Source organism: Rhinatrema bivittatum, chromosome 2, assembly GCF_901001135.1.
Source record: "Rhinatrema bivittatum chromosome 2, aRhiBiv1.1, whole genome shotgun sequence".
Classification (NCBI taxonomy): domain Eukaryota; kingdom Metazoa; phylum Chordata; class Amphibia; order Gymnophiona; family Rhinatrematidae; genus Rhinatrema; species Rhinatrema bivittatum.
The window spans coordinates 232,218,988-232,244,727 of NC_042616.1; the positions used below are offsets into that span (position 1 = coordinate 232,218,988).

At 44.0% G+C, this 25,740-nt stretch overlaps 1 protein-coding gene across 1 annotated transcript in view; it reads right to left on the reverse strand.

The window, feature by feature from the left end:
• Positions 1-25,740, reverse strand: part of EFHB (EF-hand domain family member B) — a 205,195-nt gene that overhangs the window by 15,413 nt on the left and 164,042 nt on the right. Inside the window, exons 11-12 of the mRNA XM_029587068.1 lie at positions 19,906-20,109; positions 3,341-3,522 (exon numbers count right to left, since the gene is read on the reverse strand). Coding sequence (XP_029442928.1) covers positions 3,341-3,522; positions 19,906-20,109 — 386 coding nt within the window. The remainder of the gene's footprint in view (positions 1-3,340; positions 3,523-19,905; positions 20,110-25,740) is intronic.

Here is a 25,740-nt window from a genome sequence, read left to right on the forward strand (position 1 = left end):
GTGTATTTCTGGAATTCCACCTTAATAATGGCCTATGGACTTTTCCTCCAGGAACTTGTCCAAATATTTTTTAAATGCAGCTACACTAACAGCTTTCACCACATCCTCTGGCAACAAATTCCAGAGCCTAATTACATACTGAATAAAAAAATATATATTTTCTCTTATTACATGTAAATGTACAACTTAGTAAATTCATTATGTGTCCCATAGTCTTTGAATTTTTTGAAAGAGTAACCAATTCATGTTTACTAGTTCCACTCCACTCATTATTTTATAGACTTCTATCATATCTCCCCTTAGCTGTCTCTTCTCCAACCTGTAGAGTCCTAACCTCTTTTGCCTTTCCTCATAGGGGAACTGTTCTATTCTGTTTATCATTTTGGTCACCTATCTCTATACTTTTTCTAATTCTGCTATATCTTTTTGAGATATGGTGACCAGACCTGCACAAAATGCTCAAGATGAGGTCACACCTTGGAGCGACACAGAGGCATTATGATATTCTTTGTTTTATTCTCCATTCCTTTCCTAATAATCCCTAGCATTCTATTTGCTTTTTTGGCTGCTGCTGTACACTGAGCAAAAGATTTCAATGTATTATCAACTATGATGGCTAGATCCTTTTTCTGAATGATGGCTTACTGGCTTCTAATGTGGAACCTTGCATTATGTAGTTATAATTTGGAATACTCTTTCCGAAGTGTATCACCTTGCTTTTGCCCACATTACATTTAATTTGCTATTTGCAGGCCCAGTCTCCCAATTTTGCAAGGTCCTCTTGCAATTTCTCACAAACCTCTTTATTTAAAGTTTTTAAATCACAAGACGTTTGTGAGAAATTGTGTCATCAGCAAATATGATTACTACACTCATTGTTCCCATTTCCAGTTCATTTATAAACATTTCAAAAAAGCAGAGATCTCAGAACATATCCTTGTGGCACTCCACTATTCACCTTTCTCCATTGAGAAAACTGAACATTCAGCCCTATTTTCTGTTTTTTAATCAGTTCCCAATCCACAATAGAACACTGCCCCATATACCATACTTTTGTTCATTATGACAGTTTTTACCATTTTACCTGGAACAGACATCAGGTCCATTCCTGGATTCCTTTTAAAAACTGGCGTTACATTGGAAACCCTCCAGTCTTCTGGAAACTTAATATCTCATGTTACCCATATTACTTGTCATGACATAACATATCATAAGATATTTGATATGGAATGTTCTACACTGATGGGAATTACAGACTGATGGGAATTACAGACTTATAAGGAGACAGTTTGAGCTCAATATTCAGTGCCATATCATAAGACTGAGAGAGAGAGAGAGAGAGATAGACCTGCTATAGTGCTGCCTCCCTAAAAAGGTATTTGTATCCCTATGGGAGGCCCACCTAGTAACTCGAGGTGAGGGTTAAGTATTAGTGTAGGGGGTAGGGGCCACTTTGACATTCAACGTGAGATGTGCGAACAGAACAGTGGTCTCTTGTGAAGATTTGCTGGCCTTCGGAGTGAGGAAACTCACTCCAAGATGAGATTTGGGCAAGTTCTCTCAACCTAGCTTGAGGGACTCTCTACCTGGGTAACATCAAGCTAGGCTGAGAGAACACTGCACCAATCTCATCTTTGGGTGAGTTTCCTCACTCCGAAGGCCAGCAAATCTTCACAAGAGACCACTGTTCTGTTCGTACATCTCACGTTGAATGTCAAAGTGGCCCCTACCCCCCTACACTAATACTTAACCCTCACCTCGAGTTACTAGGTGGGCCTCCCATAGGGATACAAATACCTATCTAGGGAGGAGGCACTATAGCAAGGCTTGCTCTCTCTCTCTCTCTCTGCCTCTGCCTGTCCAGAAACATCATGAACTGTGATATATACTGGCAATGTAGCCCAAATTGGGCTAATAGCACAACTTGCGATAACAGCCTTTTGCATAGCTGATATTGCAATTTGCATAAGGTACACCCCTTTTTGGTATTGCATGCGATACCAATGCGATATTGGAAAATGAGGCCCTAAGTGAGGGATGAAGTGGAGTGTTCCGAGGTGGGGAACCCGTCCAGTTATCTTAGCTGAATAAATGCCTATATTCTGAATTATATGGCTTAGTTAGCTAGAAAAGTCTAGGACAGCTATTCAGCTGCCCTGAAGTTAGCTAGATAAACTTAACCAGCTAACTTTAAGATAGCTGAGTACATTAGGTAATGTGGCTGTACCACTCAAATATCTCAGCCAGATTAGCTGAATAAGTTTATCCAGCTAACTTAAACAGCCAGATAGCAGCTGAATATCAGGGCCTTTATTCTTAAGCAATAATAACCTGAAAATTAGGCATTTGCAAGCATTTAATGCCCTAGTGTGTACAACTTAGGAGTCAAAGTAAAAGTGATGACTCTTAATACCCAGAGCATACAACTGGTTCTTCTTCATATTTACCCTGATTTCTTGGTTTTGAATTATTGAATTCAAAAACTGTAATCCAATAAATCTCACTCCAGGATGAATATAAGTGAAGGCTTCTCGCTATACTTCGGTATAAAAAAGAATCTAAATAAATAAATATACTTATAATGGATAGGTTTGCAAACACTTTGGGGTACATTTTAAAACATAGCGCACGCGAACAAAAGTACGCCGGATTTTCTAAGATACGCGCATATCTTATAAAATCCGGGGTTGGCGTGTGCAAGGGGATGCACATTTGTGCAACTTGCGCGCGCCGAGCCCTGCGCACGCTGCCTGTTCCCTCCGAGGCCACTCCGAAATCGGAGCGGTCTCGAGGGAACTTTCCTTCCACCTCCCCCAACCTTCCCCTCCCTTCCCCTACCTAACCCACCCCCCCGGCCCTATCTAACCCCCCCCATACCTTTGTCGCAAAAGTTACGCCTGCTCGAAGCAGGCGTAACTTTGCGCGCACCGGGTGGCTGCCCGGCACCATGTTCTGGTCCGGGGGCTAGTCCGGAGGCCGCGGCCACGCCCCCGGGCCGAAACCACGCCCACAGCACCGCCCCCGGATGATGCGCCGATCGTGTCATGCCCCCCCCCCCGACATGCCTACCCCAAGAAAGCCCCGGGACTTGCGCGCGCCAGAAACCTATGCAATATAGGCTCGGCGCACGCAGGGCCATTTTAGAAGGATTACGCGCATACCTTATGCGCGTAACCCTTTTAAAATCTGGCCCTAACTGACTGAAATTTTCCCAGCCCATATCCACATTTCAATTACAGCAAAAACACATTTCTAGGCACTCCTTATGGATAGATTCAGGAAACTGACCTTAAACAAAATTACAAATATAAGATGTTGAGAGATTTTTATAACACAGTACCTCTTCTTTGGGACGTGACTCAAAGAATTCGCTTTCATGCACTCCCTTCTGGCTGAAGACAGATGGGCTAAGCAATCCAAATGCATTTGCTTCATCGCCATAACTAATTCTGTCAGTTAAACGGCGAACGCGAGGCACAGGAAAGTCAGTACGAACAGATGGGATACCACCCGTTTTGTAATCTGTAATAAAGTAATGTTTCAGTACAAAAAAGAAAACAATCTGACATTCCATTGTAGCTTCTAAGCCAACATCTCCTGGTATGCAGAGGCCCATATGGGAGAACATGGGAAAATGTTGCACCCAATCTCCTGGGTTCTTCCTGCACACGGGGTGGGGGAAGGAAACAGTTTTTCAAGGCCATTAAGGGTGTTATTTTGGGAGATATGCTACAGTATAGTCTAGTAAAGGAAAAACACAGCACGCTATAGCTTTTGTTCAAAATAAAGTTCTTTCCTGTAAAACCTGGTGTCAGGAAACAAAAATTCCATAGCAGTTACACTAAGACTTTGTGTATAATCAATATAGAAAAATAAAGTCCAGAAAGAAATCACAATCTCAAGCAACAGTAAGACTGCACAACCTGGCAGGTAAGCACTCTGGGTCAGGCACACTTTCCTTGGCAGTCTTCCTGGTACCTAAATGTAGCTCTCATGCTCTCTATCACTTTCTCTTCTGATATATAGAAGGCTCAACATGCAAAAGCTTATGATCCTCTGGAATATTCCTTTTTGCAGATAGCAACACTTGGGACCTGCCTCTGACTCCCACAAAGACAAAATCCTCTCTCTCCAACCTCTGAAAAAAATCCCTTTTAGAATAAAGAAATATGGAGTTTAACTCCCCTCTTCTCAAATACATCTTCTTTTATTCTTTAGAATATTTTAGAAATTAATTCTTAGGTCTCAAGACAAGACTTCCTCCATCCTAAAGGCCTGGGTACCCCAACTTTGGGTCCCAGCTACCTTCTCAGGATAGGAAACAGAACTTTTAGTCCTCTCCCCTTGAAGGGAAAGCCCTGAAGAATCACTCTCTTGAAAAAAGAGGCTTGAAGAACACTGAACCATGAGGGCACAGGAGTTTTATCAAACTCTATCAACTGAGGAGTGTCAAATCTTCTACTACTCCTATTTTACGCTGACATCACATACTTTATGCAGTGTCTGTGGAGACACTGAGACTACTCTAGTATGAGGATGTTTTGGGACCCTCTTACACCAGTATATTTAGTAAAAAAAAAAAAAAAAAAAAAGAATATATCAGGATAGTTCAGCTTAAATGTGTCTAAAGTCAATAGAGACAAAAACAGAAAAACTTTCAAATGACAACTCTACAAAAAGGCATCTGGTTATCAATGTGACTAAAGCTCCCTAGAAAGTCTCCCCATTTCTGTAGTGCATCTATATGTCATATTACAATGGTGTGCTTGAACCTTTATTTTGGTTGAAGAGAGGCCATTGCTTACTTTCAATTTAGAACTCAACATGCAGGGCTGAATTAGCTACGACACATGTGATGTCATCCAACGGCGCCAAACAAACTCTTCTCTCCTAGCTCATAAAGCTTTTGCTTCACTGAGCATGCACTGCCTCATGAGTCCCTCAATCTTTTTTTGTTCAAGCTTCTGCATAGACATGTACCCTCTTTCTCTAATCTGTTTGGTACTTTATACTTTCCTTTCTTCTTTAAACTTGCTTCAAGTTGCTTCACTGCTCAGCAGCCCCCTCAACAACATTTTTCAGTGTTACAAAAAAAAAAAAATAAATTCAAAAAAGTGTAAGGGATATCCAGCTCCAAGAAGGCCACTTCCAGTAGCTTCAAGGATTGCATATGTTGCTGAAAGATGAACATTACTGATGGTCACAATATTTTTTACAAATGTTTAGGGCCAGACCATGACACAGATAACTGTAATGACTGTGGCTGGATGTCACAGAGGTCCAAGAGGAACATGGCCTGGAACATGGAACAATTTTGCATTACCTCCTCTCAGAGTAGGGCCTCTACAGGTTCCCTCTCTGCTGATTTGAACAGGAGCTCTCCGTGCAAAGCTCTTCCTTCTGTGGTGCTAGTTCCTGAATCTGCCATTCCTCTACAGTCAAGCAATGCATGACAGCATCACAAACAAGAGTCTGAAAGCTCTTTGCTTGCCCTGCAAGGCTTGTGGATGCATAAGAAGACGCGTCAAGTGTCAGAGCCAATGGCGCATTCAGAACTGCTGAAGTTTGCACTGTCTATGCACTGTCTATGCACCAACCCTTAGTGCAACTGATGAACTGGCCCTTGGGCCCTGCATCCCTGCGAGATACATCGAAACTCGATTCACAGAATGCAGATATTTTACTCCATCCAAACATCCAGCCTCTGAATCATCGATGCTCTATGCCCAGCATAATCGGAGCACTGGTGCCTGGCCCAGAAAGTGTACTCGACACATTAAAGGCAACAAAAGACACTGAGGGTGATTTATTGCACTTACCTCCCTCCATCTTGACATCATTATCTCCATCCTGTCTCCTCAATCGAGGACTTTGTTTGCAGACGGCAGATCAAATATGTTTTGTGGTTTCTTTGGTCTCCTTGCATCCACCAGCTCAGTTGACCCAGGAGGGGGATCCCTCCTAGAGTTGATTAGGAATGTCAAGAGGATGATGAATGTTTTCCCTAGCTCTTGGTCAGAGGACACAGCAGCTCATAGTTGAAGTGGCAGAATTGGTGAAGAGATTCTTTGCTTCACTGGGAGAAAGTGATGAGTGCACTCTTCAACCTTTCCTATCCAGAGTGGTGGATTTTTCCCTCAAGGGGGGAGTCTCTCTTAACTCCACACCTCAGAAGTTCCCATCAGAAATCCCAGTAGCAGGATTTAACCCCCAACATTCCTCTCTGCAGAGGAATCTATAGTCAGTCTGAGGAAAGACCATGGAACACCATTGTCTGTAGCATGCCCTGGGAATATTCCCCTCCAAGATGACCAATGACCTTGCCCCGATTGCCTTCATCATCACTAAGTCATGTGTTAGTGTCCACATCTTGATTCTGAGGCAGAGTCTATGAGGATTTCCTTAGGATCTCCTACCTGATATGCCTGGGCATTCTTCACCACCAGAAGTCCTCTCATACCATAAATTCTTGGACAAGCTGGGCAAGGCAATGGGAGTCCATAAGAATAAAGATCCCCGCACCAAAGTCTTTGGACTTCTCTGGATTTTCGAAACTCCATTCCAGTCTGCAGCAATCATGGTTTACTCAATCATATAGGATTTACAAACAAGAATGTGGGAAAATTTGACGTCCTGCCCCCCCAGTAGCCAGGAAACTAGATCTGAAATACAGAGTGCAACAGACCCCAAGGTTTGGAATAGTTCAGCTACCACATCAGTCAGTGGTAATGGAATCAGCATTAGAATGGGCTAAGAAGACCAGAATCTTCTCCAGCACTCTACTGGCTAAGGATCCTAGATTGTTTGATAATTTTGGGAAAAAAAGGCTTCCAGATCTCAATGCTATGAAGCCTAGCCTAGGGTCACCCTTAAAGGAGCAGTGAGTCACTGAACCAATAAAATGGTCCCAAACCAAAGGAGAACATTACAGCAGTGTAATGGACAATAAACTGCTATTGTTTCATAAACATGACATTATTTATTTATTTATTTATTTATTTATTTTTATTTATTTATTTAGAAGTGTTTGTATGCCGCTTTTACAAATAAAATTTAATCAAAATGGTATACAATTTAAAACATACATAATCTAGTATTTCTAATGAACAACAAAAACAGAACTCTGTTATAAGTACATTACAAACATGCCACAACTCGCATTGATCTTGCAGAAAGCTCTAGGCCTTCCCAGGACTGATAAGAAATGTTTCCCATCTTTATGGACATTATGGAACTGTTTCCAGTTAAGTTGTGAGGGTTGTTAACTCCTTGCATGTGCTGATAGCTCCAGCGAGAGGCTCTTGGACTGGACAGCCAGACTGCTGCTGGGAGATTGCCATATGCTGCATGCTCCTTTTTGGATGCATATATAAGACTTGGGCCAATTATTACTTTTATGCTGGTCAGTTAGCTTTGCAATACAAGTGTTAAACGTGTGGGTTGCTCTTCATTCTGACACTGGTGACATAGGCATTTCTCAAATCCAGACTGATTGGTAATAGTTTCCTAACAAGTCTAAGCTATGACTCACATAACTGTCATTCATTGGAATACAAACAGTTTCAGCTAAATATATGTGTGGATGTTATCTGCTCACAGTATTCAATCCCTACACCAATTCTACATAGTGCAATACTTAAACAGTTGTATAAACAAGCTGAAACCCCTGATAAAAGTCCTTAACAGACAACAGGAAAACTACTATCAGAAAGCTTTTCTGGATGCTGAGGACTGTGAACGTCATCTCCTCTGCTTGATATATGAATCATATGATACTGCAGCGACATCTTCTACAGTGGCCATCAGAGCATACTAGATGGCTTGATTGAGAAACCAGCAGCTTGCGTGAAGATGTTCATGACAAGTGACCTGATGTGCCCTGTTTGGGGGCAATCACTTCAGAGACAAGGTCAGGAAAACAAGTGCCCAAATTATGGAGCAGCATGCTGCGACCAGTCTCTTTTAACAGGATATGAACCATCTTCTTCTAGGTGTCTTTTGTTTTTAAATGATCTTTCTTCCGGAGATGCCCCTTTCACCAATTACAGCAATATCATGCATCACCTGTGCTCCCACAACATCAACTTCCAGCATGCAGACGTCAGCGTGAGAGACATCAGCCGAAAATACTGCAACAGATCCAGCCTAAGCATAGGTCTAGTTTTTGATGGGACTTGACCTTCAGGCTGCAACTCTTCTGGTAGGGGCAGAAAATCATCAAGAATTCTTGGGGCATCAAAATTGTGGAGTCTGGTTACCATTTGCACTTCTCCCATCCTCCAGTGCTGTACCATTGTTTGGCCTTCAATTCAGATATGTCTCCAGATCTCAAAGTGAAGTTGATTTTCAGTCAGAGGTGATAGAGCCTGTCTCACCCAAAGAACTTGGCAAAGGATTCTACTTCCACTACTTCCTTATCGCCAAGAAGCTTGAGACCCATCCTGCATTTACAAAGACTGAATAACAGCCTGTCATGGTAGACGTTCAAAATAAACTCCCTCCATATTATCCTGCCTTTCATGCAAAGGGGGGGGGAGGGATTGGAAGTGCACCCTTGATCTGAAAGATGCATATGCTCATGTATCCATCCATCATTCCCATTGGAAATACCTCTATTTTGTAGTGAATTCCTCTCACTATCAATAGAAGGCTTTTCTTTTCCTGCTTTCACCAGCCCCAAAGGTCTTCAGGAAATGCCTAGTGGTATTGGCAGCACACTTTCATCATCAAAGAATTTGTGTCTCCCCTTATCTATATGACTGGCTAGTGATGAGGCCTTCCCAAGCTGAGGTTTTGGACTCCCTGAAGAAGATGATATAACTCCTTTAGTCACAAGAGTTCATTATCAACTTCGTCAAATCAAACCTTGTTCATACCCAAAGAATCAAGTTTATCACTGCTTAGACAAACTCCTTTAAGGGGACAGCATTCCTCCCATCAGAGCAAGCATTCTGCCTTCAAAGCTTGATCCAGAACCTGGTTATCCTGGAGAACATGGTGGCAGTGATGCATATGGTTCCCATGACCCACCTCAACGTGCAAATTCTTCAGTGGGTACTCCACACTTAGTGAGATCAGTTGCTTCAGGGAACTGCAGACAAGAAGGGGTCTCTCTAGTGGTGGTGGCTATGCCCAAACATCCTGGAAATGCAAGCTCCTTTTCAACTTCTATCTCATCAAGTAATGCTAGTAACAGATGCATCCACTAGGGGATAGGGCAAGCTCATGGGTTCTTTTCAAACAGAAAGAATCTAGTCATCAACAGAACAATTGTTTTAGATCAATCTCCTGGAGCAACGAGCAATCAGATATGCATTGAATGTTTTTTTCACATCTCCTTTGGGAAAAGAGAATTCTGATCCAAACTAAAAATCAAGTAGCAATGTTCTACGTTAACAAGCAAGGGGGCACAGGGTCTTGGACTCTCTGCCAGGAATCTCTATGAATTTGGGAGTGGGCTTGAAGCCACAGAGCCTTCTTATAAGCAACCTATCTTCCCAGGATCTCCAACATGCTGGTGGATTACCTCAGCAAAATGTTTTGTCCCCACGCGTAGTCTCTGGACCAATCAGTGGCAAATAGGTTGCTTGATTTCTGGGGTTATCCATTGATTGATTTGTTCACATCAGAGAATAACAGAAAAGTGGACACATTTTTCTCTCTTCTTCAAAGCAAGTACAGATCCACTTCAGGCACTTTTCTGCTCAATTAGGCTGCATGTCTATTGTATGCTTTTACACCACTTCCATTGGTGGCGAGAAGAGTGCAGAAAGCACTCAAGGACTGGGCATGCCTGAACGTCATTGCTCCAGTGTGGCCCAGTCAAGTGTGGTTCTCTTACCTCAGGTTGTCAATCAGCTATTCACTCCCTCTGGGATCTGATCTGACTTTACTATTCAAGAGGAGGACCATCAATGTCATCTGAACCTTTTCTCTCTCTCAACTTAACAGCATGGATTTTGAGCGCTTACTAGTCTCATCGTTGACACTGTCCAAAGAAGTTAAAGATATTGTGATTTCAGCCAGGAAGCCTTCAACTAGAAGAGCTTATGGTTTAAATGGAAAATATTCTTATCTTCATGTCAAGCAAGCTCCAATGGAGTTACTGCCATTGTGGCTTATCTCATTCAAGTGAATGGCAAACCGATTTCCAAACATCCTTTAGTTTCAAAGTTCTTGAAAGGCTTTTGCATACATGGCTCTGGTTGCTGAGTCCCTGATGTTATGGGATTTTTTGGCTCCAGTTGCCAAGCCACTGGTGCCATGAGATCTCAATGTCATATTGGCACAACTAATGAAACTGCCTTACAAACCTTTAGAACTGGGTGCCTTAAAGTTCCTCACCTAGAAAGTAGTGTTCCTAGTTGCCATTATGTTGGCTTGAAGAGTTGGTGAGCTTCAGGCATTGGTTCATTACTCTCCATACGTGCAGTTTTTCCACAATAGACTGCTACTCCACACTCAATTTAAGTTTCTATCAAAAGTAATTTTGGTTTTTCATCTGAATCAAGCCATTGCTTTGCCCATGCTCTTTCCAATATCTCATGCACATGAAAGGGGAAGGCCCTCCATTCACTAGACTGCAAAATGGCTTTGGCATATTATCTGAAGAGAACTCAACCACATTATCAAGCTTCTCATCTTTTCATCTGTTATGATCCTAACAAACTAGGAATAGCTGTTGCCAAGTGCATGTTGTCCAACTGGCTGGCAGATGGTATCACACATTGCTATACTCTAGCTGACCTCCAGATACCAGACTCTGTTAAGGCTCATCAAGTAAGAGTCATCGCTACTTCAGTGGTTCATCTACAAGCCATGCCCATTAAAGATATATGCAAAGCTGCAACTTGGATGTCACATTACTGTCTTGAAAATTTATCAGGCCATAACATTAACCCTGGACAAGCAACTTTGTGCAGCCTGTTCACCCAGTAGTCCATTCTCCATGGAGGGGCGGGAGTGTTTTGGGTTGCTTTTTCAAAAAGTGCTCTGCAATGCAACCCACAGCTTGGGTCTCCCCATGTGCCATAGGTAATTCAGCCCTGCTTGTTGATGGAGAAAGCAAGTTTGCTTACCATAAACAATGTTCTCCATAGAAAGCAGGATGAATTAGCCATGCTTAATACCTGCCCGCTTCCTGAAGAGTCCACTACATAGCTAAAGTCAAGCTCTTCAATCAACTGATGGGCTCGCCAGGCAGCACAAAGGTGGGAACTCCTGAGCATGCTCAAGACAGCAAAAGCTCTATGAGCTACTAGAGAAGGGTGTGTTTGGCACTTTCAGATGACATTACCCCCTTGTCATGGCTAATTCATCCTGCTGTCTATGGAGAACACCATTTACAATAAGCAAACTTACTTTCTCACAAAAGTCATTGGTGAATTTGGGAAGTAAACACTTTAGTTAACTAACAGTAATAAAAAATCATTTGGGTTTTTCTTTTTATTTAGTTCTGATTAGCCTACTTAGATCTAAATAAATCAGGAAGCACTCTGATAAGCATCTTCAGAAAACTGCGCTAATATCACTTATATCTAGGATAGCAAATGTTGCTTACCTGTAACAGATGTTCTCACAGGACAGCAGGATGTTAGTCCTCACATATGGGTGACATCACAGGAAAGAGCCCAATCACGGAACACTTTTGTCAAAGTTTCTAGAACTTTGACTGGCACCTACTGGGGCATGCCCAGCATGGCACTAAACCTGCAGCCAGCAGGGGTCCCCCTTCAGTCTTGTTTAAAGCTACAGGAAGTGTCAAAAAATAAAATAAGAAAACGAACCCAACACCGTGGGGTGGCGGGCGGGTTTCGTGAGGACTAACATCCTGCTGTCCTGTGAGAACACCTGTTACAGGTAAGCAACACTTTGCTTTCTCACAGGACAAGCAGGATGGTAGTCCTCACATATGGGTGAGTACCAAGCTGAGGATGTCCGAGAAATGCACCAAATGTACCCAAGATGTGCAATAGGCACAAGGACTGGGGTGGAATTTGGTATAGGGCATCCTGAACCCTAACGGGCAGGCGGAAGAGTGTTGGTACATCAAGTTGTAAAAAGGTTGCGCAAGACAGACTGGCTGAAGATGGAATCTTGTCTAAGCAATAATGGGCTGTAAAGGTATGGAGGGAACTCCAGGTAGCAGCCCTGCAAATGTCAGGAAGCGGCACAGAGCGTAGATGTGCTACTGAAGTTGCCATGGCCGTCACAGAGTGTGCTTTAACACGGTCTTGAAGTAGAATGCCTGCTTGTTGATAACAAAAGGATATGCAGTCCGCTAACCAGGAGGAGAGAGTCTGCTTACCCACAGGCTACCCCAATTTGATGGAATGGAAAGAGACAAACAATTGAGTGTTTTTCCTGTGGGCAGCTGTATGGTCTAGATAGAATGCTAGAGCCCGTTTACAATCACGGGTATGCAGAGCCTGTTCTCTTGGATTGGAGTGCTGCCTGGGAAAGAAGGTAGGTAGTATAATGAATTGATTAATGTGAAACTCCGATACTACCTTAGGTAAGAATTTAGGGTGAGTGCGGAGTACTGCCCGGTCCTGCAGAAGTTTAGTGTAAGGCGGATAGGTAACTAGGGCCTACAACTCACTAACTCTGCGAGCAGATGTGATTGCCAAAAGAAAAATCACTTTCCATGTGAGATAGCGAAGATCACAGGATTGGAGAGGCTCGAATGGTGGTTTCATGAGCCGACCCAAAACCAGACTGAGGTCCCAAGAAGGGGCCGGAGGATGCAGTGGAGGCTTGAGGTGAAGCAGCCTTTCAGAAAACGTGTTACGAGAGGTTGTACCGAAATAGGAACGTCCCCGACTCCTTTATGGAAGGCAGCCACCGCACTGACATGCATTCTGATGGAGGAAGTTTTTAGACCTGATTCTGACAAGTGCCAGAGATAGTCTAGAAACTTCATGGTGGAACAGGTAAAGGGATCAAGGGATTGAAAAGAACACCATGACTTAAACCTGTTCCATTTGTAGAGGAAAGACTTTCTCGTGGAAGGCTTCCGTGAAGCAGTCAGGACACGGGAAACTGGCTCCGAAAGGTTAAGTGGTTGAAGAATTAACCTTTCAACATCCAGGCCATCAGGGACAAAGCTTGAAGACTGGGGAGGCGTCGGCACCCGTTGTTCTGAGTGATCAGAAGCGGGTCCGTTCCCAAAGGAATGTGCCTGCGAATTGAGAGATCCTGAAGTATTGGAAACCACACTTGGCGAGGCCAGTGAGGTGCTATCAGGATCATGCATCCTTTGTCCTGACGTAACTTCACGAGAGTCTTTGATAGAAGTGGAAGTGGAGGGAATGCATATAGAAGACCTGTTGCCCATGAGAGGGAGAACGCATCTCTTGGCTGAGAGTGTTGGCTGCAAGTGAGAGAGCAAAAGTTCTCTACTTTGCGGTTTTGAGATGACGTAAAAGAGATCTATGCGAGGATAACCCCAACGTTGGAATATTGAGTTCGCTACTGTGGGGTTGAGGGACCACTCGTGCAGATGGAAAGGGCGACTTAGCTTGTCCACCAACACATTGTCCACTCCCGGCAAATAGGTGGCCTTGAGGTATATCGAATGGGAGAGGGACTCCGCCCATATCTGTGCAGCTTCCTGACACAGTAGGTAGGTGTCCATCCCTCCCTGTTTGTTGATGTACCACATGGTCACCTGGTTGCCTGTCTGAATCAGAATGACCTGATTGGAAAGGCGATCCTGAAAGACCCTGCGAGCATATCTGATTGCTCGCAGCTCCAGGAAATTGATTTGGTATTTGGCTTCCTCTGGAGACCAAGTTCCTTGTGTCTGCAAATCGGTGACATGGGCTCCCCAGCCGAGGTTGGAAGCATCAGTGGTGAGAATTATTTGAGGGTCTGGAGCCTGGAAGGGTAGGCCTTGGAGGAGATTGATCTGATTTTGCCACCAGGCTAGAGACTGACGAAGTGAGTCGGTGATGTGGACAGTGGTCGATAGAGGTTGGACGGACTGAGTCCATTGTGACCTCAGAGTCCACTGCATGACTCTCATGGCCAAGCGGACCATGTACTGAAGACGCCATGTGTCCCAGCAGGATGAGGAAGTGGCGTGCAGTCGTGCGATGCTGAGACTGTAGCTGGTGTGCGAGAGAGATAGTTTATAGTTTATAGTTTATTGGGTTTTTTATACTGCTGTATTGGCGTTAGCCTTCACAGCGGTTTACAATATACATATTAGAAATACAATAAATCAGTTCAATAAAAGATGACAGCTAAAATTAATTAAAAGCATGTAAAAGTAGTTTAGCTGAGTGAGAGCTCACTGTCGAGGCAGAAATGCCTTTGCCTGCAAGGTGTCCAAGTCTGCCCCTATGAATGATAAAGTTTGAGATGGGACTAAGCAGGATTTCACGTAGTTGATGAGAAATCCTAGTGAAATCAGAGTGTGTAAAGTAAGATATAGGGACAACAGAGCAGCTTGCTGAGTGGGAGCCCTGATCAACCAATCATCTAGACTGGGGTAGACGTGAACACCTTGATTCCTGAGGAAGGCTGCTACTACTAAGAGGCACTTGGTGAAGACTCGTGGTGCAAATGCCAGGCCGAATGGTAGCACTCGGTACTGATAGTGCTTGGGGCCTACCAAAAATCTCAGGAACCTGCGATGAGATGGAGTTAGCACAATGTGTGTGTACGCGTCTTGGAGATCGAGAGAGCAGAGCCAGTCTCCTTTTTGCAGAAGAGGAAGGAGGGAACCCAAGGTTACCATTTTGAACTTTTCTCGGTGGAGGTACTTGTTGAGGGCACGTAGGTCCAGAATTGGACGAACGCCGCCTGATTTTTTGGGGATTAGAAAGTACCAGGAATAGAATCCTAGGCCTTGTTGGAAGTAGGGCACTGGCTCTATTGCTCTGGACTGGAGGAGGAGGGAGACCTCCTGCTCCAGGAGTAGTGAGTGATCGGATGTTCTCCAGGTGGGGAGTCTGGTGGTATGGAGAGAATGTTCAGGTGATAACCCTGAGAAATTATGGCAAGGACCCATTGATATGAGGTGATTGTATGCCACCTGTTGTTGAAATGGCACAATCGACCTCCCACTGGTATCTGAGGCAGTGGAAACTGGCTGCTGCTCTCTATGCAGGAGTCATAAACCGGAAACAGGGCCAAGCTGAGGAGCTGCTTGTGGCTTTTGTTTATGAGGTTGACGAGAATGGGCCTTTTGGAAAAGTCTCGTGGAACGAGTTCTAGACGGTGATGGATAGGACTTCTTTGGAAGGAAGAATAACTTTTTAGTATCCTTCCTGAAAGACTGTTTGGAGGAATACTCAGAGGGCATCAGAGAGAGCTGGCTAAGGGTCTCATGATGGTCCTTGAGTTGCGCCACCATCCGCTGAATCTGTTTGCCAAACAGATTGTCTCCTATGCAGGGCAGATCAGATAATCTGTCTTGTACTTCAGGGCGCAAGTCCGAAGACTTGAGCCAGGCCCATCTTCTTGCCGAAATAGCAGTTGCAGATACCATGGAAGTGGTGTTGAAGATATCATAAGAGGATCTTATTTCATGCTTCCCTGCCTCGAAACCCTTGTGTACCAGGGTTTGAAGCTGTTCCTGGAATTGCTGAGGCAGGGACTCTGCAAAGTCCTGTATCTGCTTGAATAAGACCCTGTTGTACTGGGTCATATACAACTGGTAGGAGGCGATCTGAGAGATAAGCATTGATCTCTGGAAGACACGCCAGCCAATGGCATCCAGGAATTTCTGTTCCTTACCTGGGGGAAAGGAAGAGTGGGGTTTTGATATTTTTGCCCTCTTTTGGGCAGATTCTACAACCACAGATTGGTGATCCAGCTGAGGTTTCTGGAATCCTGGGGCTGACTGGACCAAATAAGTGGTATCAGCTTTTCTGTTGACTGGAGCAACAGAACTAGGGTGTTCCCAGTTTTTTTTTTTTAATTTCTTATTTATTGCATTTTAAATATATACAAGTATCCACTTGTTAAAGAAATAACTCGAGTACAATTAAGGTAATACAAAATGAAAATTTCCATTGTCCATTTACCAATAGTTAACACTGTACTCAATTAATAAAAGAAATATGGGAGAGCAGGAAACAAGGAGCATTATACAATGAAATAATGAAAAATAAATTGGTCGCCCTGAATACCTCCACCTAATACATTCACATACACCTAAGCTGTAAGCTTAATTGGGGTTGGTTCGAGTATCGAGAAAAGATCTTAACTGAGATGGTTCTAAAAAAATATATCTCTGTTCCCCACTCTTTACGTGACACTTACAAGGAAATTGTAACTTGAAAGTTCCCCCCATCTGGAGGACTTCCATTTTCATATTAAGAAATCATTTTCTCCGCTGTTGTGTTTGCTTAACTAAATCCGGGTAGCACCAAATCTTTTGCCCAAAAAATAACGCTTGGTTGTTACGAAAGAACTATTTAAAGACATTATTCTTATCCATTAAAAACGCAAAGGAAACTAATAGTGGTCTCCTTTGAGAGACCACTATCTCTTGCGATGAATCCAAAAGAGCTGTTAAATCTGGCAAAGATATTTCTTCCAAATTACCTTGGTTAGAATTAGCAGGAAATAGATAATAAGCTTTTGTGATTACAGGCTTAATTTTTTCAGGAATTTTCAATACCTGAGAAACATACAATTTAAACAGATCTAATGGTGAAATATTTCTAAAGACAGGAAAGTTAATGAACCTCAAATTATGAGCTCTTAAATTATTATCTATTCTTTCCAGTCTCTTATTAACTTCTGTTTCAGTCTGTACTAAGTTTATCTGTATTTTCTCAGCAGTTTCCAACTGTTCTTCTATTTTTCCCATTTTCTCTTTTTGACTAGCCAATTCAGCAGCATTTTGTTTAGTTTGATCTTTAATGCCTTGCACCTCACTTGTCAGACCTACTATAGCAGTCTCCAAAGATTTGAGGGCTGCCCAGATCATAGAAAGAGTTATTTCCCCTGGGGGAATCGTTAACACAGTCCTTTTAACTTCTCGAGCCTCAGCTTCCCTTCCCCCACTTACTGCTTCGTCGGCGCCATTGTTCACTCTCAACGGGGCGGGTCCCGCAGCAAGCTCAGGGTCCGCTCATCCTCCTCCCTCTACTCGTGGATCCGAGCCACCCTGCTCCATACTGGCAAGTCCCAATGTTATTTCTTTGTATGCTAACAACTCTACCCCTCCGCTACTCTCCTCAGAGGGGGAGGTAGCATACGGCTGCCTCTGATCTTCTCCGCGTCCCGGCGGCGGTGGTCTCTTTGGTGAGCCGGGACTCAAAGATAGCTCGGTCAAAAGGGAAAGTCCTCGCTCCTCGACTGTCCCTATAGCGACCTGGTCTCCTGGCGTTGGTGGGGGAAGCATGGCGAAGAAGCTACCTATCCGCGTCTGGGAGGCTTCGGTTGGTGTGGAGGTATTTTCTCCACCACGAACCCTTGCCTTCCGCTTGGTATGTGGCATAATGGCAACGGTATTGAGGAAAAATTCAGGAGCTTTTTCAGTCACGTCTAGTCAGGGCGCCATCTTGAAAGCTCTCTTCCCAGTTCTTTTTGAGGAGATCCAAAAGAACCTGGTGAATAGGGATGGAGGTTATTTTTCCTTGGGAGCATCCAGGAATTGTAACAGCTCCATCATTTGATGCCTATCATCTTGCTCAGTCTGTAATTGGAAGGGAATCAATTCAGACATTTCCTTCACAAAATGTATGAAGGACAAGTCCTCTGGAGGAAAACGCTTCCTACTTTCAGTAGGAGAAAGTGGCGATGGTAAATCATTGGTGTCTTGAGATGAATCGTCAGTCCAGGTGACAGGGATCAGCACCTGTCCCTGTAGGAACCTGAGAAGGATGGGACAATGGTATTCCTGAAGGTCCTGGTCTAGGAACTGAAAGGCATCGAGGGAAGTACTGGAGGCACCGATGAAGGCATCGAGGGCACCGGTGCAGGCATCGAGGGCATCGATGGATGGATCGGTGGTGCCGATGAGCGCATCGGCATCGATGGTTGAGGCATCAGAAGGATTCCCGATGGAGGAATGTGGAACGGTATTTCCCCTCCCGATGACAGAGTAAGCGGGGAAGGAACCGGAGCCATCGGTGACCCAGGATCCATTGGTGGAAAAGTGGCTATGAGCGCTTCCATCTTTGAGAGCAGCGGTGCTAATGCTGCTGGAATGGGATTGATGGTCGGTTCCCGCGACCGGCACGATTTTGGCGCCGGGGGACCTTGAAGTCTGCCCATCGCCTTATCGATGGCCTCCTGAACCATCCAGTCCAGTTCATCACGGAGATCTGGAGCAAGTAGCCCCAGCTCCGGAAGGGAAGAAGGAGGCAGAGGCATAGCCGGAGGGACTACCATTAAAGGCGGAGTCGCGGCTCCCAATACCCATCCAGGTAAGGGTTGCCTTGGTGACCCAGTCGCAGAAAGGGTCGGTGCCTTTTCTGGATGGGGTTTCTTCGATGGCGGCTCGGACGATGGCGAGGTTGAAGATTTTCCTTCCTCGATGGTCCGAGACTTGCGGTGTCGATGCCGATGTTTTTTTCTACGATCCCCTTGGTCCTGAGGGGGAGTAGAAGTAGTCGAAGGCCGAGAAGTCGTCGACGCCGGTCGGTCACCGGCCAGTGGCTGATACTGGCGCGAAGTGGACGGTGCCAGTTCGGACGACGTCGATGCAATAGACGGTGTCGGAGTTTGAGAACGGAAGAGAAGTTCCATTTTCTCCATTCTGGCCTTGCGACCTTTTGGTGTCATTAAGGCACATTTGGTGCAAGTCAGGACATCATGATCGCACCCGAGACACATTACACAGACTTTATGCGGGTCTGTTATGGACATGGTGCGAGTACAGTCCGGCACTGACGGAACCCCGACGCCATGGCCTTTGAAAAATTTAGCAGCGGTATGGTCGAGGGCCAGTAGGCCCCGAAGGCCAAACTCGACGGGAATCGACCGAAAATGGGTAAAAACTTACCGGAGTACCGCGGAGTCAAAAAATTCGAAGGAGGGACCCCTGTGGGGTATGAAAGTTTTTAGTAAACCTGTGAGGAAAATTCCTATCAGGAATCTCTGTGGAGCTCCTTAACCCTCGTGGATACTGCTGCGTGGAAAAAAGAAGACTGAAGTGGGACCCTGCTGGCTGCAGGTTTAGTGCCATGCTGGGCATGCCCAGTAGGTGCCAGTCAAAGTTCTAGAAACGTTGACAAAAGTGTTCTGTGATTGGGCTCCATCCTGATGATGTCACCCATATGTGAGGACTACCATCCTGCTTGTCCTGTGAGAAATAATTTTCAAATTTTCCACTTTGGACAAAATATGTAAGTGCTTTTTACCCGTGGGCTTTGTTCCAAGTTTCAAAGTGAAAATATGGATATACTTTCATGTTTGAAAATTGCTGTGGTTACAAAGTACCTGTGGATGATTTCACCTGCTCTTTATGCATGTACTTCTTGAATAGAAAATAGTATGCATAGATTTAAAAATGCAATCTATGCACATTTTTTTTCTCTTCTGACCACATGTCCTTAGGAATGCCTCTTCTTAATGTTGCTAAAAGTACATACATTTCAGAACACCACATATACTTTTAACTGCAATCATGGAAGACAATTTTCTAATGGCTGATTTATGTGGATAAAATGCTATTGTCCTCCTAAGGTATAACATTGCATAAACTCAAGAGTGACATTAGAGATTTTGAAAGCAGTTCATAATAAAAGTTACAGACTTTTATTCTAAAAAAATGTGTAAGAACAAGAAATAAAATAATTTTGGAGACAGCAGAAAGAAGATCCTGGAGTAAGTCAAACAGTGTAAGAAACAGTGCAGTATATATAGTTATACATAGAAATATGAAGGCAGAAAAACACTATATATATATCCAGTTTGTTCATATATTTTTATTGTACTTACGATTTGTGGGAAAACCTCCTACAACTCCATTGATCTGAGCAGATGTTGTGCGATAGTGGTTCCGTGCTTGATCTGTTGGTTTTGTTAAGGTTTTTACTGTTTCTTCTGAGTCATCCCTTGCTTCTTCTGTAAGATCTTCAGTGTTTACCAGTGCGGTGTCTGACAATTTAACTTCATCACCTGTTTCCCTCTCGGTTTTTCTCCCTATAAAGGATGCAATAGATGGAAAATAATTAGCTGATAGAACAGTTAGGGATGCCCAAGTAGCTATGCTAAAATATGAATTTATAAATGCAGTTTTATTCAAAAGTTTAGGCACCCCTGGTCAAATTGTATGTATCAATGAAAATTTCAAATGAACAGAAGCTGGAACAACCTCTACATATTACAAAGCTAAACACAACATCGTTCTACAGTTTTTAATGCAAAATTATTACTTATTTGCTGATTTAACAAATTGAAAATATAAAACAGTGAATATGAAATATGAAAAGTTTGGACACTATTTGAGTTATTACTACTTATTTTAAAAAGTTAAGACCCAAAAACTTGATTGGCCCATTAGGCCTTCAATTAGTCAGATGAAGACAATTCCATGGTTGAACAAATACTCTGACCATTCCAGGTTATGACTGTTTTTTGTCTATTTTCAATAACCAGAGGCTCCTTTAAACAGCTGACTGAGCATTTGAAAATAAAGATAATTCATTCTTACAAAGCAGGGGAAGGCTATACGAAATCTCCAAATGCTTTCAGCTAGCAATTCCAACAGTCAGAAACATGGAAGATACACGGAAATGTTGAAGTTAAGGCAAGATATGGAAGACCAAGAAAAATGTCTGACATAATTGCCCGAAAATTAGTCAGATTTGCAAAACAGAACCCACATATCACTGCAAACGACCTACTGAAAAGTTTGGCTGACACTAGAGTAGTTGTCCACAAAACACAAAGTTGCTTGCAGAACAATGTTTTGTGTAGGAGAGCTGTCAGAAAGAAACCTTTTTATAACCTTATCACAAAAGTCATTATCTAAAATATGCAAATAAAACTTTGATAAGCCTGAAACCTTTTGGAACAAAGTGCTTTGAACTGATGAAATAAAAATTGAAATGTTTGGCTACAACTACACAAGATACTATAACATCTACTTCTTAATACTGTTTCTGGCAGTTGAAATTGCTAGCTGGAAGCATTTAGAAGGATTAGAGTTTTTGTTCAATCATGAAATTGTCTTCACTTGACCAACTGAAGGCCTAATGGGCGAATCAACTTTTTGGGCCTTACTAACAACTTAAAAAAAAATGTAATAATGATTCAATTAGAAGGTGTCCAAACTTTTGTACATCATATTTACTGCTTTATTATTTTAAATTTGTTAAATCAGCAATTGTAATTTTGAATAAAAAATTGCAGAAAGATGTTACGTTTAACTTTGTCCCAGTCTCAACAATCTACCATATATGGATCACGTAGTAATTATTTCTGAACAAAGAGACCTTCATAACTTGCTCACCATTCTATTTTCACTGAAGCAACTGTACTTCAATGGCATCCTTTTTAATCATCGGTCTATAAATTTGCAAAATTTTATATTTTAAGTTGCAAATAAAATTTTTGTAAACCGTTATGATGGCGTTATTTTGACGTTTCTGATGACAGTATATAAAACTCATTAAATAAAATAAAATAAAAAATATACACAATAAAAACATCTGTATCTTATGATTGTGGTAAGTCTTCCCGATGCTGATCAGCATTTCGAGACTTAAATCTGGTCTCTGCTTTGAACTTTGTACCATGTAGAGATTATGTCGGCTTCTGTTCACTTAGATACTCATTGAAACACATAATTTGACCAGGGGTGCCTAAACTTTTGCATAGAACTTCAGCTACAGTAGACCTCCATTAGACTGAAATTTCACTTCTTGATACAAAATCTCTATTATAATGAAAGAATACCTTATGGTACAAAACAGTTGATGGCCATTACAAGTTACTTTACTGGATAAATGGAGCCTCAGACAGAAGTAAATATATTAGTCTTGGTACATTAATGCATGTGTATAAAAATACAATATATTTTGGAGAATGTGTTCCTAGAAGGTAGTTTTGTGGATATAACTAAAAGTATTAATAATAATTTTTGGTTCACCTTTCCATATAATGCTGAAGGTATAGAGTAGGTTACAAGAGGTGTCAATGAGATCTGAATGCTGGTTTTCCTGTTTCATAGCCCATTTCTCTAAACATTAGGCCACTCCTAGGGTGTCTCCATGGCTCATTACACCTATGTATTCCAAATATATTTACAAGTGTTTCCTAAATATTTTATTTTGCAACCTGAATATTTTTACGATAGTTGATACTCTGCAAAAAATACATTAAATATCTGCTATTTGTCTTCTGGAGGCCAAAATTATTTTCAGTAACTGCAATAATATTTAATATTTCATACATATTTATAAATCTATGAATAGAAAATAAACTAAAGTTTGATTATTTTCCTTCCAAAAATAGTTAGAAAGTTTTAAGCTTTGTATTTATCTTTGCTATTTTAAAATGCATTCTACTTCATATCTGCAATAAGTTACTCCTGGTAATATAATAAACATATTTTACCATACTCCTCGCTGCTGTTAGGCAGCAGGACAAATGAGTAGAAAAAATGATATTACCAAACATTGGGATAGATTTTCAAAGGATTACGCACGTAATATATGCGCGTAACCCCCGAAAACCTACCCCTGCTCGCGCCAAGCCTATTTTGCATAGGCTCGGCCGCGCATGCAAGCCCTGGGACGCTCGTATGTCCTGGGGCTTTCAAATATGGGTGGGCCGGGGGTGAGGCGTCGGTCCGGGGGCGGTCCTGAGTCCTCTGGCACAGCAGCCGGCCGGCGCGCACAAGTTACACCTGCCAGAGGCAGTTGTAACTTGGCAAAACAAGGTGGAGTGGAGATTTAGGTAGGACTGGAGGGTGGGTTAGATAGGGGAAGGGAGGGAAAGTGTTGGGGGGGGGGGCTAAAAAAATGTTCCCTCCAAGGCCGCTCCAATTTCGGAACGGCCTTGGAGGGAACAGGAAAAGCCATCGGGGCTCCCGTTGGGCTCAGCGCGCATAAGGTTCACAAGTGTGCACCCCGTTGCTCGCGCTGACCCTGGATTTTATAACATGCGCGCAGCAGCGCACGCATGTTATAAAATCGGGTGTACATTTGTGCGCACCGGGTAGCGCGCACAAATGTACCCTGCGTGCGTAACATTTAAAATCTGGCCCATTCAGTTGTTCCTTATTACTTGCACAAATGTTAATCATTTTAATCTACTTCACTGTCTAATTAATGAGTAGATTTGAAAAGGGCTGTGTGTATGCCCATAAATGCATGTATCTTGCTGCATGCAAAGATACATGCCATCTTATAAACTATACATGTATGTCTGCAGCTCTTTGCACATATCTTATGTGTAGAGAGAGAGAGAGAGACTGACTATAAGGATCAGTCTGATACTTTATATATGGACCACTGTAAGGGGCACTTTGATTAGGGGTGAGTTTTCTGGAGGTGGATTGGAGTTAGGGGGGATGGTGTTACAGACATATTCAGAGGTATCTATTGTAAAATTGACATCATTAAGGAATTTTAGACCTTATAAGTGATGAAAAGGAGTTGATTTGTACAATGCAGCTAGCAGAGACTGCAGAGAACAAACCAACTCCTCTTGTTAGAATTGTCATCAATTATAAGGTTAAAAATTCTTTGCTGCTATCAATTTTACTGTTGCGTCCGTCGGTCTTCGACAGCTTCGCCCCCTATCTCGGCTCCTCCCGCTTACCTGGGCAAGATGGCAACCGCAGCGTCATCAAACCAACTTCTCTGGCATCCCCGGAACGGCTATGGTGCAGCCATACGCCATTGCTCCTCCTAGGTACCTGCTAGGGTGCGCGTGTGCGCGCAACCCTCGTCTAAGTACACTCAGTGTCGCGAACCTCGAGGGCGTTTCCTCATCTGACGTCACGCCAAATCCGAGTATATCTACTTCTCAAGATTGCTAGCTCATTGAGTTGGGAAAGGCTCGAATAGACTTGAACTGTTCCTGTCTGCGCTATTCTGCCGCTTCCCTGCTGCCTGCAGGAAGCTTTCCTTCTGCCCTTCGGGGTTTTACTACTAACTTGGGTACCCGCCCCTCGGGGCCCTCTGTTCTACTTTCAGGTGCCACTCAGGGAACAGGTACTCCCTCCTGGAGGGCCTGCTCTCCCTGCCTCAATGCCTGTACCTACGACAACTATCTGGTGGAATCTCATCCATAACAGCTAACACTCAGGGTAGATTTTTAAAAACTGCGCGATCGCGTACTTTTGTTTGCGCAGCAGGCGCAAACAAAAGTACGCTGGATTTTATAAGATACGCGCATAGCCGCGCGTATCTTCTAAATCCTGGATTGGCGCACGCAAGGCTGCCATTTTGGGCAGCCGGCGCGCGCCGAGCCGCGCAGCCTGCCTCCGTTCCCTCCAAGGCCGCTCCGAATCGGAGCGGCCTCGGAGGGAACTCTCTTTCGCCCTCCCCTCACCTTCCCTCCCTCCTCTACCTACCCACCCACCCCCCCGGCCCTATCTAAACCCCCCCCTACCTTTATCCATGGATTTACGCCTCCCGGAGGGAGACGTAAATCCACGTGCCAGTGGGCTGCGGCGCGCCGAGACCCGACCCGGGGGCGTTCCGGAGGGCGCGGCCACGTCCCGGAATGCCCCGGCCGGCCACGCCCCGGGCCCGCCCCCCAAACGCCGTGCCACGCCCCCCAAACGCGGCGTCGCTCAGCGACGCCCCCGACACACCCCTTTTCAGAAACCCCGGGACTTACGCGAGTCCCGGGGTTCTGCGCGCACTGGGGCCTATGGAAAATAGGCGCGCCGGCGCGCAAGGCCCTGCTCGCGTAAATCCGGGCGGATTTACGCGAGCAGGGCTTTTAAAATCCGCCCGTGAGTGAGTACGCTATCTCATCTGTCTCATCCACAGTAACTCCTTGCTGCGGAACCTCCTGACGTCACTTAGGAGAGAAGGGCTCCCTCTACCGAGGTTCCTGAGACTACAACTCACCACTGCCACCTGGTGGCTATCTTTAAGCTGTATAATAAAAGAGTTCAATTCTGGTGTTTGTGTATAGAGTCTAGCCCAGTGCTGTGGCTCCTCACGGGGCTCCTCCCCGTAGGTGTGGTCATCTCCACAGCACCCAAGGATCCACTAAAACACACGTAATATCAACATTTACAATGGATACCTCTGAATGTGTCTGTAACATCACCCCCTAACCCCAACCTACTGTTATCTTCGGAGTGGACAGACTGCTTGGGAGTCAGCAATCTGTAGGTATTTGTGGGTGGATCCTTGGACCAGTGGCAGATGACCACGCCCCCGGGGAAGATCCCGAGAGGGACCACTGGTCAGGCTTAGTATGGAGACAGACACACACTAGTTCTTTTATTAAACAGTATACTGAACCACCAGAGGTGGCAGTAATGAGTTGGAATGCCCGGCTGGGCTGCAGTCCCTCAGATACTGGAACAGTGATCCCTGGAAGCTGAGATGGAGATAAACTGAAATATAGTGAGTAGGGAGGGTATGCAGAGTTCATGTACTGAACTCGATGGTAACACTCACACAATGTCTCATAGAAGCCCAGGAGCTGGAACGTATAGGCCCTCGAGGAGCAAGTACCTGTTCCAGGGAAAGCTCTGAGAGAGCGATGGTAACTCACTGAAGTAGTTTGGCACTGAAGACTTCCAGGCAGAAGAGAATTCAGCAACAAGTCCGGGAACATAGGCCCTCGAGGAGCGAGTAC